At 34.9% G+C, this 12909-nt stretch overlaps 1 protein-coding gene across 1 annotated transcript; it reads right to left on the minus strand.

Annotated features, from left to right (window-relative positions):
- Positions 1 to 11153: 11153 nt before the first annotated feature.
- Positions 11154 to 11867, minus strand: LOC129741625 (uncharacterized). Its single transcript, XM_055733364.1, has 2 exons — positions 11699 to 11867; positions 11154 to 11443 (listed from the first exon to the last, which is right to left on the minus strand). Exons 1-2 carry the CDS (start codon positions 11865 to 11867, stop codon positions 11154 to 11156), a joined length of 459 nt encoding a protein of 152 aa, XP_055589339.1.
- Between the last annotated feature and the right edge of the window lie 1042 nt (positions 11868 to 12909).

The raw sequence follows: 12909 nt of genomic DNA on the forward strand, positions 1-12909 counted from the left end.
AATCTTTTTTCTCCGTGTACGTTGGACTGAATTTAATTTTTTATTGATTAATTGTGAAAACCCCAACATTACTCGTGTAATTAATAATCAAACCAATTTCCAAAAATTAAAATACATCACAGCAATGTTTCTGCTTTTTCAGCCTCAACTTTTTTTTCGTTCTGCGTAGTGCTCAATTCCATATTTAAAAGGGTTTTGATGGATTATCAATTTAATTTTATGAATAGGTTTTCAAATTAAGTAAAATATTTTGATTTGTTATTTATCTTCAAAAATGAAAAAAAAATGTTTTCATCTTTGTTCTCAGAATTAATTTTCCAAACCTCGAAGTTCTATTATTTCAATCTTTTGGATATAATTTGAAAGTTATTCATTGCTCTTCAATTCATTATAATTGAGTTTTGAAAGCCCAATTTCCCTTTGAAGATTATAAATCTTTAAATTTGATGAGAAATGTTCATGTTAGCCCGAGCAGACTTTGATGCCTAAATTGATAGCAAACTGAGACCATAATAAGGTGTCAACAGCAAACTGATAGCATCCTTTGCTGTTAAATTTCGTACGAGAGCAAAATAAGGCATAATTATGGTTTCAAATATTTTTATTTGACAGCACGCTGAGACCACATTTAGGTATCGACAGCAAACAGAAAGCAAAATTTGGTATAGAATTAAATTGATAGCAAAACTAGGCATAATTGAGCCCCGAGCAGACTTTGATACCTGATAGCAAACAGTAACCAAAATGAGCTATCAATGCCAAAATGATAGCATTATTTGGTTTTGTTTTTTTCCAAGATAACAGAACGAGGCATCATTAAGGTTTCGTTTATGAAGATGAAAAGTGAGGTTGAAATTATAGCAAGTTTTGGTATTACATTTTCTGATGAAAAATAAGATGAAATGTGGTGTTCAAAAAATTAAATTGAATTGAAAAAAAAAACAGCAAATATGTTCGTTACCGGAATAGTGCGCATATTTTTTGAGTCTCAGAAAAGTGAGATTAAAATGATAACAAGATATGGTAGGCTGTTAAGCCTAGTCCACACTTGGCAACATGAACTGCGATTTTTGTTATGAGACGAACTTTGTTGTCTGTTGTTGTTGTTGGAAACCTGAGACGGTCTCAGTGTCTCCCCAAGAAAATGGGAGACGCTGAGACCGTCTCGAGACGAACCGTCTCCTAATGTGGACTAGGCTTTAAACTTAAATCGAACGGAAAACGATCAGAAAATTCGTTCTATAACGGCATCGTGCCGTTATTTAGTGTTGATTTTTCAGTTAAACTTAACATACACAGACAAAATTTTTGACTATTAAGTGTCACTAAAACTGCAACCTTTAAAATAAATCAACCTATAATTAACAAAACGTGCAATTTTAAATTGTTTTCCTTGAAAGTTAACGAAGATTCATTTACTATTACAGCAAATGTCCTGTAAAAAAGTTGTACACTGAAAATTAAATGTCACGTAATTTGTCTTTCGACCTGTAAAATTACGGTAAATGTCCTGCTCCTTTTTGTAACAGGACATTAGCGTAATTTTACAGGAAATAATTTTTGCTGTGTAGGCATCATTGCTATTATCATCTTTGATAACATATTAAATTTCAACATATATTTTTTCATCTTTTTAACATTCAATATACCGGGCGTCCACTATTTTATACATAAAAACTTGAAAAAAACTTTTTTTTTATTTAATTATTTCAATAGTCACTAAGCTTAAAAAAGCTGCTAATCTATATATATAAAAATGAATTTCTGTCTGTCTGTCTGTCTGTCTGTCTGTCTGTCTGTCTGTTCCCTATAGACTCGGAAACTACTGAGCCGATTTGCGTGAAACTTGGCAGGTGGGGGTATTGGAGGCCGGGGAAGGTTCCTAATATAGTTTGAGACCCCTCCCTCTCTCATGAAGGGAGGGAGGGGCCTCCCAAACAAATGACAATTTATTGCATAACTCGAGAACCAATCAAGTAAACGGTATCATATTTGGCATGGGGTGGTATTTGGGAACGAGGAATTATTCTATGAATATTTGGTACCCCTCTCTCTTTTCAGTGGCGTGATAGGAAGGGGGGAGGGGAGCTACCTTACAATTTTTCATATAACTCGAGAACTAATCAAGATATTGGATCCAAATTTGGCATGGGAAGGTATTTGGATACGAAAAATATTTCAATGATTATTTGAGACCCCTCCCTCTTTCCAGTTGAAAGGGGAAGGGGCCTCTTTCATATTTTTTTTATATAGTTCAAAAACTAATAAAGCAAATGGAACCAAATTTGGCATGGGAGGGTATTTGGATACGAAAATATTTCTATGATTATTTGACACCCCTCCCTCTTTCCAGTAGGGAGATATAAGGGGGGGAGGGGACCTTTTTTAAAGTTTTTTTACATAACTCAAGAACTAATAAATCAAATGAAACAAAATTTGGCATGGGCGGGTATTTGGGAACGTGACATGTTCTAATGATTGTTTGAGACCCTTACTTCCAGCGGGGAGAAAAGAAAGATGGAGGAAGTTTCATACAATTTTTACTGTATAACTCAAGAACTACAACAGCAAATAGAACCAAATTATTCACAGGAAAATGTTTGGGTACGAGAAATGTGCTTCTATGAATATTTGGTATCCCTCACTTCTTCAAAGAGGAGGATGAAAAGAAGGAGGAGAGGTCTTACAATTTTTAAGTTTAACTGGAGAGCTGATTGAAATTGAATCATATACGGCATATGAGGGTATTTGGATACGAGAAATGTTTCTATTATAGATTGAAGCCCCACCTTTTCAGCGGAAAGATATGAAGGGGGAAACGGGGGCTTCCATACAATTTTTTTTTGCATAACTCGAGAACTAATAGAGCAAATGAAACCAAATTTGGCATCAGAAAGTGTTTGAGTACGCAAATTACTTTAATGAATATTAAGTTCTCACCTCTCCATTCATTGGGGAAAACGGAAAGGAGTATGGTACTCCCTTTCAAGTTTATGCACAACTCAAGAATTTACTACGCAAATAAAACCAGATTCGGCATGAGGTATTTCAACACGAGAAATTTTTCAATGTGAAACAATTCCTTTATTGCAGTAGGATGATAGAATTGGGAATATAGGAAGGGAAGAGGAAAGCTTACATTTAACTTTTTTTTTTTTTAAATCCGAGAAATGGACAAAACTTAACATGGAAAATCAATTGGGTATGATTCTATGATTATTTGACACACCATCTTCCTTTCAGTGAGTAGGTACATGGGAGAAGGGGGAAGGGGCCGATACAATTTTGTTAGCATAAGTTCTCAATTTATGCTATCGAAGCCAACAAATGGAAACAAATATGGCATGAAAAGGTACTTGGTTACGAGATATGTTTCTACGATTATTATAGACCCTTACGCTTTACAGTGTAAGAATTAAAAACTTATCAACCAATGGAACTATATCTGATATAAGAGGATTACTGGGAACGCAAAAAATTGGGTATGATTATTGAAGATCACGATCCCCGTTCAGCAAGGAGTGAAGGGAAGGACAGGGGAGGGGGCTCTCTTATCAGTTTTTCAGCATAAATCCAGAACATATCAAGCAAAAACAACCGTATTTTATAAGTAAGATTGTCTGCAAACGATGAATCTGGGACCCTGCTTTTTTAGGGCGAAGCTTAAGGAAACAGATAAAAATGATCAGATCTTTAACACTTTATAGATCAAGATTCAGAATATAAGTTTAAGTTTTCTTTGTGTTGGAAATCGAAACTCCAGCTGCAGCTCTCATTTTATAGCGGTTGCTTATGAATAACGTTACAATTTGATTTAAAATAATCCCAACAAAACAATAAAAATTTAAATAATTCCTAAAAATATCATTTGATTTTGAAAGGTGTAGCAAAGCACACCGGGTCAGCTAGTTCATCTATAAAACAAACAAATAATCAATATCTTTCCAAAGAAAGCAAAATTTTCTTGCATTTCAATCAAGCACAGGAAAAACCATCACTCAATCTCGCTAAACTTTGATGCTTGATAAACCGTCGTCTAGTAATATTCAGCTCGGGATGTAATCAAAATGTACTTTTCACTCCATAAATGGTTTTTGAAAAAAAAAATTATCCGTTCAAAGTTTGACAAAAAAAAAGGCTAGCTATAGTACGAAAATTTAACAAATAAAGATCGCAGTTCGCAGTTAAAGTGCGCAATCACTTTTATTGCGCTGCGCGTAATATTATCTGCATCCTATGTGCACATGCAAGAGTATTTTATACGATCTATACCCAAAATCGTTTTGCTTCCATCTTCATTTGCGCATCATGTAGGTACCATGTCTGGTTTGCGAAAACTACTGTTTGATTTGTCAGTGTGTAGACCGTAGAAGAAAACAAAACAAAACAAAGTTTGGTGCCGGTGAATATAATTGACGGACTCGTTTCGAAAACGACGTGTAGGAACTTCCCGTGAACGAAAAAGAACCCGTTGGTCAACGCTGCCCGGAGAAGCGCCTTTTCACCAAGAGGAGTTGAAGAACTGAAAACGTCCTGCGAGAAATCGATCGCAACCGGAAGTATGCAGATGCCGATTGGTATGTATACTATAAGTTCCAGCTTCAGACTTCTAAAATTTCTTAGTATTTCCGGAATTCCAGAGTGTGGCCATGTTGCGTAACCTTTACCTGGTCAGGTTGTTTGAAAACACCTTCCTGTGCGACATCCAACTTGCGTTTCCATCCAGCCGGCAATTTAGTTTCAGTCGTCCTACCTAGCTCCACAGGCCGCCCTACCACTAGGTAAAACACCCTGCTGGAAGAGTACGTGCCATCATTGATTTCAAGGTAAGTTGTTAGTGTTTAATTACATAGAATTTTTTCGAATTTATCATTTTATACTTTTTCCAAGGTTCGATAAAATTCCTATTATCTTTCTCAGCTGGAAAGGAAAATCTTCCCTCCTTCAAGAGAATGGCCGGGATTCGACCAGACTGAACTGAACGCAGATTTTTGAATGTGAATATTTTCATCTAGAGAATCTTTACTTCTGAAGCATTTTCTGTTGTTTCTAAATTTTCTCATGGCGCTCAGTTTGGTCAAGTCGAAGCCCGGCCAATATGAATTTAGCATTTTGCTTCCGATCAACGAGTATTTTTTTATTTTATTTTTCTCAAGGCATAACATAAAGACGTCCCAAGGCATAACATAAAGAACATGAGTCCTAAAATTCACTCGGCCCATGGCAACCTTTTTTTCCGGGATTTTCATCCTTTAGGATGATTCATCCCTTCGCGGTTCCATGGCAACCGTTCTCCAGTTACTCCGAATTCATCATTCTTAGTTCTTGGCATAGCAAAATCAAGACAGTTATTTACAAAAATATCCAACGAAACACTGAAAAATATGTTTCTATAATTCGCTATTAACATTCTTTTTTGATTATTTTATCAATAATATTTTTTAATTTTTCTAAATCTTATAATAGAATTAGATTTTTTCCAGTCATCCAATAAACGCCTTAATATAGATAACGGAACTCGTAACTAAGATAACGATTGTTGTAATCTCATCCAAATTGTTCCTTTGTCTATTCGAGGCACGCGTGTATCCAGTTTCAAAAATATAATCACTTTTTTTCAATTTTTATTAATAATGCAGCAACACAAAAAGTCACTCAGAGTTACTGTCTTGTGTAGACACAAGTGCCAAGAATGTTAAAATCCTGTTTATGGGCGATTGAAATACTTAAGTAAAACCTTGCGTCATACAATAACTAACGCGTGAGCTTTCATTGGTTGTATGAAACAAAATGTAAACAAACAGTTTAATTACAAAAAAAATACAAAAACTAACATAAAGTAGTGCGCAACTTTTTTTTCATTTAGAATATTTGTAGTCTGGACAAAATATTGTATATGTGAGATACAAATTTTAAAGTTGTTTTGAAAACTGTTGCGGCCGTTTTCTGTGAATCTCTTAGATGTTTCATACGACGTAATGAAAGCTCACGAGAGAATTGATTAAGCTTTTCGGTTCTACTTTATGTATGTACAGTACATAGTACCCTTCGAGTAGCAACAATCGAAATGAGAATAACAAAGTTTGTTATATTCAAAACTACTTACTAGTTGCATTATCTATATTCAGGCGTTTATTTTATTGGAACTGACAAAATTCCAAATTCTGTTCTAAGACTAAGTTCCTATAAATGTTTTGAGCGTTGCATAAGTGCAGGCGGTTTTTAAAGCATGAACACTTTTCTGATGTAGTCAGTGTTGGGCCAGATGATTGCACAAATGCAGGACAAAAGTTTATACCAACCAAAACATACTTATATATCAGAATAATAAACTTTGCTATCACGTCTTGACAGCCAAATTGCAACCATTTAGGTTGACTTAAAGTGTTACACAACCAAAATAAAAAATCAAAATTATGCCATATTTCGATTGTACCGAGAGCTTATAATATTTCATTTTCTGAAAGTTTTGAGAGCATTTTTATACTAAATTTTGCTATCGTAGATAATTATTTGATGCCTTACATTGGCGTCATTGTGCTCTCCAAGCTCTCAGAAAATGAGGTGTAGATAGGGTCTCAGTTTTAGCAAAATTAGGCATCATTTTGCTAACCAAGTATGGAAATCTTTGCTCTCATTTTTGCTGTGTACCACCTTATGTCAAGCAAAATGACAGCACATTTGGCTCTCAGGGCGTGATAGCAAAATTTGCTATAATTTTGCCATAAAAGTCTGCTCGGGAGCATTATTTGTCCTTCACAGGACCTAACATGCCAATTGACGGTGACAAAATATTCAGAGCTTGGAATTTTGAATTAGAAAACCTGTATTTCAAAATATCAAAATGCGTTTTACTTATGTCTGTTTTTTGCAATATTGTTTTTGAGTCCATTATGATTTTTGAATAAATTTTAAAAAAAACTGCAATAAAAGATTCAAAGTAGCATCTTTAAGCTTAATTTTGATCTGCAATATTTAAAAAATAAGTTATTTGTTCTTTCAATGACAGTATATATTATCACTTCACAATAGATCATTCAAATTTTCAAACCTTAACGTTTTAACATAAGCCTTCAATGATTTATTAAACATGTCATACTTTAAATTAAATAAGTCTCCAATTTTTAAAAGAGGAAAAACTTTAACTTGAAAAATGGTTCAATTTCTAGCTTTGATGATATCAAAATAAAATAATCTTCATCCTTCTTCTTATCAAATTAAATTCTATTGTGTGCATTGATTGAATTCTCGAAAATGCAAATTGAAATTTGTTTTCTTTAAAGAAAATTCCCATTTGTAGTAGTAATTAAATGTGTTCTTAATTAAGCTTGCCATACTTATTTGATATCGAATTGAATGAATGTTGAATTTAAGCAAGATGTCTTCCAAAAGGTTGCCAAAAAGAACGATGATCTTTAATCACGTATCCACACGGCCGGGTCTGGACCATTTTTTTGAAAAAAATATTAAATAAAGGTCAAATCTGAACAAAATCTAGATATTATTCACAAACATATACAAGGAAAACGAATGAACATTACTTTAAATTTAGAGCTTTCATTAAATTACAGCAGCAGTGTGAAAATATATCCAAGGATTGAACATAAATTAATGTTAATTTTTTAATTTACTTAAAAACATAATTTTGAACGCCAAGTTTAAAAATTTGCAAAGAGAAACTTAAGTTTTAAATTTGATTTAGCATATAACCAGAATAAATCTGGATAAAATTCGTAAAGTGAAAAAAAATTAACCATCCCAGTCAGATTTCACTTTTCTCGAATTCTTCATTGGATTTATGAGCAATCCTGAATATACCAAGAAAATTTGAAATAAATGATAATCAAAGTATAAAGCTAATTATAGTGAAATAAATCTGAAAACAGATCTTTTATTGAAATCATAAGTTTTTGATGATTTTATAGCTTTCTTTGGATATTTATTAAATTATTAAACATCAGTCGAAAAACTAGACCGGTCTGTTATTCTTTTAATTTAAAAAAATACTCAGCTCAAATATTTGGTGGGCCAAACATTCGGTTTAACGATTGTTTGGCGGTATTCGGCCGGCTGATTTTACGTACAGCTCATTTTATAACCATGAACGGTTTTTTGGAAACCAAAAATACGATTTCAAATTTGCTGATGTGTTTTGATTGAAAAGAAAATGTTTCAAATGTTTTCTTCTTGATGTTTTTCCAACAATAAGGTGGTTTTGACCAAATTCTTAAGTCCATTTCCCGGATTTTGACAGGGTTCTAAACAAAATTGTCCGAATTTGTCCAGTCCGAATACGTCCAGGAAGAATTCAGGCAACCTCATTATAAACTCTAGATAACACTTCAGGATTAAAAATCAACCCTTCTTTTGTAAATGAGGAAAAGAAACAGAAATGAATTATTATTATTTAACAGTGTTTTAACTATGAGCTGTGAATCTAAGCTCTCTCTTTCATTTTCTCAAAGTTAATAACCGAAAAGTTCTGGAATTAATATTCGGATTATGATGTTAATTAACAATCTAATTAAATGCCTTTTTTAATTTTAATCATGCATTCTCATTTAACATTTTGATTCAAATCTTATGATAATCTTATTTTCCTTTGAAAATGCTGATTTATGAGTTGGAATGTTAACTTAAAATTTTAAATGTTTCTTATTTAAATTATTGAAGAATTGTGATGCTTCTTCAAAATTCAATAATAATCATGAGAAAACTTAAAAGACTCAGAATATTTTGCATTAATGAAAAAAATCACTTCCAATTACCATTGCCAGTAAAAACTTTACCTCCAATCCCACAAGCTGCGTTCGCCGAATGTTCCTGAATGAATAATTTACGATTCCGTGCGATTACATAACTCACTGACGCTGCTGCTGCAGAGTGCTGGCTGATCAGCAATAAATCTTTTCCGATTGTGACTTCTGCCAATTGATTGCGTTCAATTGAACCGTTTTCCTGCGTAAACATTTTAAACGGTCCTTAGCTCAGGGACCGGAAACCGGAAAGAGCTGGGAATGAAAGCCGTAACGCTTTGATAGAAAATAATTATCTTTTGGGAGGCTTTTTTGTCATTTTTTTTAAATCTTATCCATGCAGGTTTGATTGATGCTTGGATTATTTTAAAAATGAACTATTTTTCATGGAAACACCATTCGTTTCAATATTGCACGAAATTTAACCGTTTACCACAAGTAGCTCAATAAAACTCTCATATGTTCATCAACAACACCTTACTGGCTAGGGTGATTCATCGGATTATTACTAAATTATTTAAGAAAAAAGTCATTAATCAAAAGCAATCATCATTGAATAAATTTTTAAAACGACCCAATTAAATGAACCTTGATGCCTATTAGAAAACGAATGGTTTTTAATCTACTGAAATAATTCCAACCACAATTGGAACACCCTATTCTCTCAACAATGGCCACCGAAGGGCTTGCCCAGTTTGGTTTTTCACCACCATGCGCGGCGGTGGACAAATCAATTTCGGCAAACGGCTTGTCCCTTTTTCCGGCGATCGGCCTTCCCGGAATCCTGTACCGTATTCTGGGCCCATTTTCAGCTGAAGCTGTTTTATGGATGCCTATAAATTTAACCGGCTCGGCCCAAGATGATAGAAGCATAAAAATTCCACTTCCGTCATCAATATGTATTTATGAACGAACCCGCACCACTTTGACCGGTCAGTTACGGAGAATTTTCTGGTGCTTATTCGGTACCCGAGATATAAATAGCAATTAAATGTATAATCTCTTTGAGCGTAATTTATTGGAAAAGAATTGTCACGTAAAGTGTAACAACGAAATGTTTTGGTTTAAAATTTAAATTGAATTTTCATACAAACTCTCAATAATTGATTCAATTTTTTGTCAATATATCATCTGATGCGTATCTTATTGGAAATTCTAAGAATAACTTTTGAATTTGAAATCATTTTTGAAATTAGTTTTAATTTATGTCAGGAAAGAGGTAATGATTTGTACAGGGTCCGGCATTTGTTTTTTTTTTTTTTTTGTTTTGATTATAGTCGTTTTACCATCTTTATGGCATTCGCGACTTTATCAACGTTGCAGTTGGCTGATTGTTATTGAAAAACTTATCCGGTACAACTGTGTTCGATGTTTACTCTTGTTATTATTATTTGTTATTATTTATTTATTAAGGATATATGGGCCGAGCCCGTCATCCGAACTACTTAAAATTATCTTACATAGAGTTGATTTCTTAGATATAACACATAGAGCTTCTTGATTGTCGGGATGCTTAAATTGAGATCTATTACACTGTTAATATTATTCATCTCCCTCATAAAACGGAAAGCTGGTTCGTTGCGGTTGTAATTCGTCCTGCGATGGTCAAGCACATAACGCCTGCGTCGCCTTAATGTCAAAGTGCTTGTGTTCGCTGTCAAGCGGGAACATAAAAACGTTGAGTCCACCATTCCTCTATCTACCTTAAGAAAAAAGGTTAAATCATTTATGCGGTGCCGACTTTCTAACAGGTCCAAATCTAGCAGGTAACATAAATGTTCATATTCCGGTAAACTCTCTCCCCAGGCAAGATTCCTCACTGCAAATTTGACGAAACGCTTCTGAACAGCTTCCATTCGGTTTATGTGTGTTTGGTACATGGGCCTCCAAACTGTGCTCGCGAAATCGAATCTCGATCGCACTAAGCTAACGTATAAGCTTTTGATGGTGTACGGGTCCTTCAATTCTCCAGCGAAACGTCTCACGACTCCGAACAAAACAAGCCCATCTGCTACTGATATGCTGCTGATATGATCCCTGAAGCTCAATCCAGAATCCAATTTGATGCCTAAATCCTTAACACAGGTAACTCTTGCAATATTTTCGCCACTTAGGGAATATGTAAACTGGATCGGAGTACTGCTTCTGGTAAAAGATATTGCTGCGCATTTTGAATTGTTTACTTTCAGCTTGGTTCTGATTATGAACTCAGAGAACACATTCAAATCATTCTGAAGTTTTCTACAATCTTCTATCCTTTTTACTGGCAAAAATAGTTTCACATCATCTGCGTAAATCAAAACGAAAGCATCCGAAAGGGAGTCCGGCAAATTATTCATAAGGAGAATGAAAAGCAAAGGTCCCAAGTGACTGCCTTGAGGCACTCCGGAAGACGTTTCAAAGGGCGCCGAGCAGACAGAATTTAGACACGTACTGTTGTCTATTCACCAAATAAGACTCGATCCAAGGTAGGATGTTACCTCCAATACCAATTCGCGCTGATGCATCCAAAATTTCGTTGATCCCTGCTACATCAAAGGCCTTCGACATGTCGGTGTAGATGCAGTCCACTTGGAATCCCTTGATCATCCAATCTAATACGCGAGTGGTGAACTCGCAAAGATTTGTGACCACCGATCTTTTACTGAAGAATCCGTGCTGATGGGGCGAAATTCTATTCTCTACCGCTGGATATAGCCGATGATAAACCAACTTCTCAAAAAATTTTGGCAAAGCAGATAATATTGCTACACCCCTGTAATTTTCTGCAATATTTCTGGATCCCTTTTTGTGGATGGGAGTAACTCGCGACAATTTCCAAACAAACGGGAATAATCCCGAATGTAACGATGAATTGAACAGAAGAGCCAAAGGACGTGCCAACTCATTGCAGAAAGCCTTCAAAAATCTGTTTGGTATTCCGTCAGGACCAGATGATTTACCTGCATCTAGCCTTTTCAAACCTGCCTCTATTTCCTCTAAGGTCAAACAAATATCGTGTATGACAGGATCGATGGGCATCATTATTCGACCGGAAGCTTCCGTTGTTTGATAGTTCGTTTTGAAAAACTCAGCAAAAAGCTGCGCTGTACTTTGTGAGTCCGTCGACATATTGTTTTGATACTTCACGTTCGTTAATTTTCTTTTATTCTTCTTTTTCGAGTTGACAAATTTCCAAAATTGCTTTGGGTTGGACTTAATTTCCCGTTCGACTCTCGCAATGTAAGCCGAGTAAGCCTCTCGGTGGGCCTCTTTGAAAAGGCCGAAGATCATTTTATAATTTTCTTGATCATCCTGTAAATGGCTTCTCTTCATTCGATTGTATGACTTCTTTTTCTGTTTGTACAAAGAAATGAGATTTCTATCAAACCATTCGGGAAATTCCCGCTCTGAAAATGTGCGCAATGTTATGACGGGTGCATGGGCAGAACAAATTTCGTATAACATTTTATAGAAAATCAACACATTATAATCTTCAAAGCCTATCCCTGGCATACCATCAATGCAAATATTTTGAAAAGCACTGACTGATTTCAAATATTGAACGATATAAATCATTTCGTTAATATAATAGCCCATATTTCTGGCATAAGTATCAGCCGTTATGAAAATTTCTTGCCATTCGATTCTGCTGAGTTCATGTGAAACAGCACTTTCATCAATTAATTTCCAATTTAATTGCTTGAGCATTCCTACCTCTTGTTCCATTGATGCCGTCACGTCCAGTGTTATCTCCATGGCGCTATGATGTCTTTCGTTTCTTAGTAGCGGTTCGGCAAGCGATATTTGACAGTCGGAGGTGTCGTTAACAAAAACAAGATCGAGAAATCGATTGTTTTCGTTCGGAAGATTACAAACTTGAAGAAGACCAGCAGCCGTGAGATCATCAACAAAGATTGACTCGAAATCGTTCAAGCTTTCCGGTAAGAGATAAACATTGTCGTTACAAATAGTCCACTGATTCCAATTCAAATTTGGCAGGTTGAAATCTTGGGCTCGAACTCGCGGACATCGGCTCAGGAAACAACAGACTTGCAAACTGAGCATTATCTCAAGCCCAAAGGGTCCGGCAATTGAAGTGCTACATTGAAATAAACATATCAATTGATCAAAACAACAACTTTTTATTTCAAATTCATTCAATTTGTCTTGA

This window comes from Uranotaenia lowii, chromosome 2 (genome assembly GCF_029784155.1).
Source record: "Uranotaenia lowii strain MFRU-FL chromosome 2, ASM2978415v1, whole genome shotgun sequence".
NCBI lineage: Eukaryota > Metazoa > Arthropoda > Insecta > Diptera > Culicidae > Uranotaenia > Uranotaenia lowii.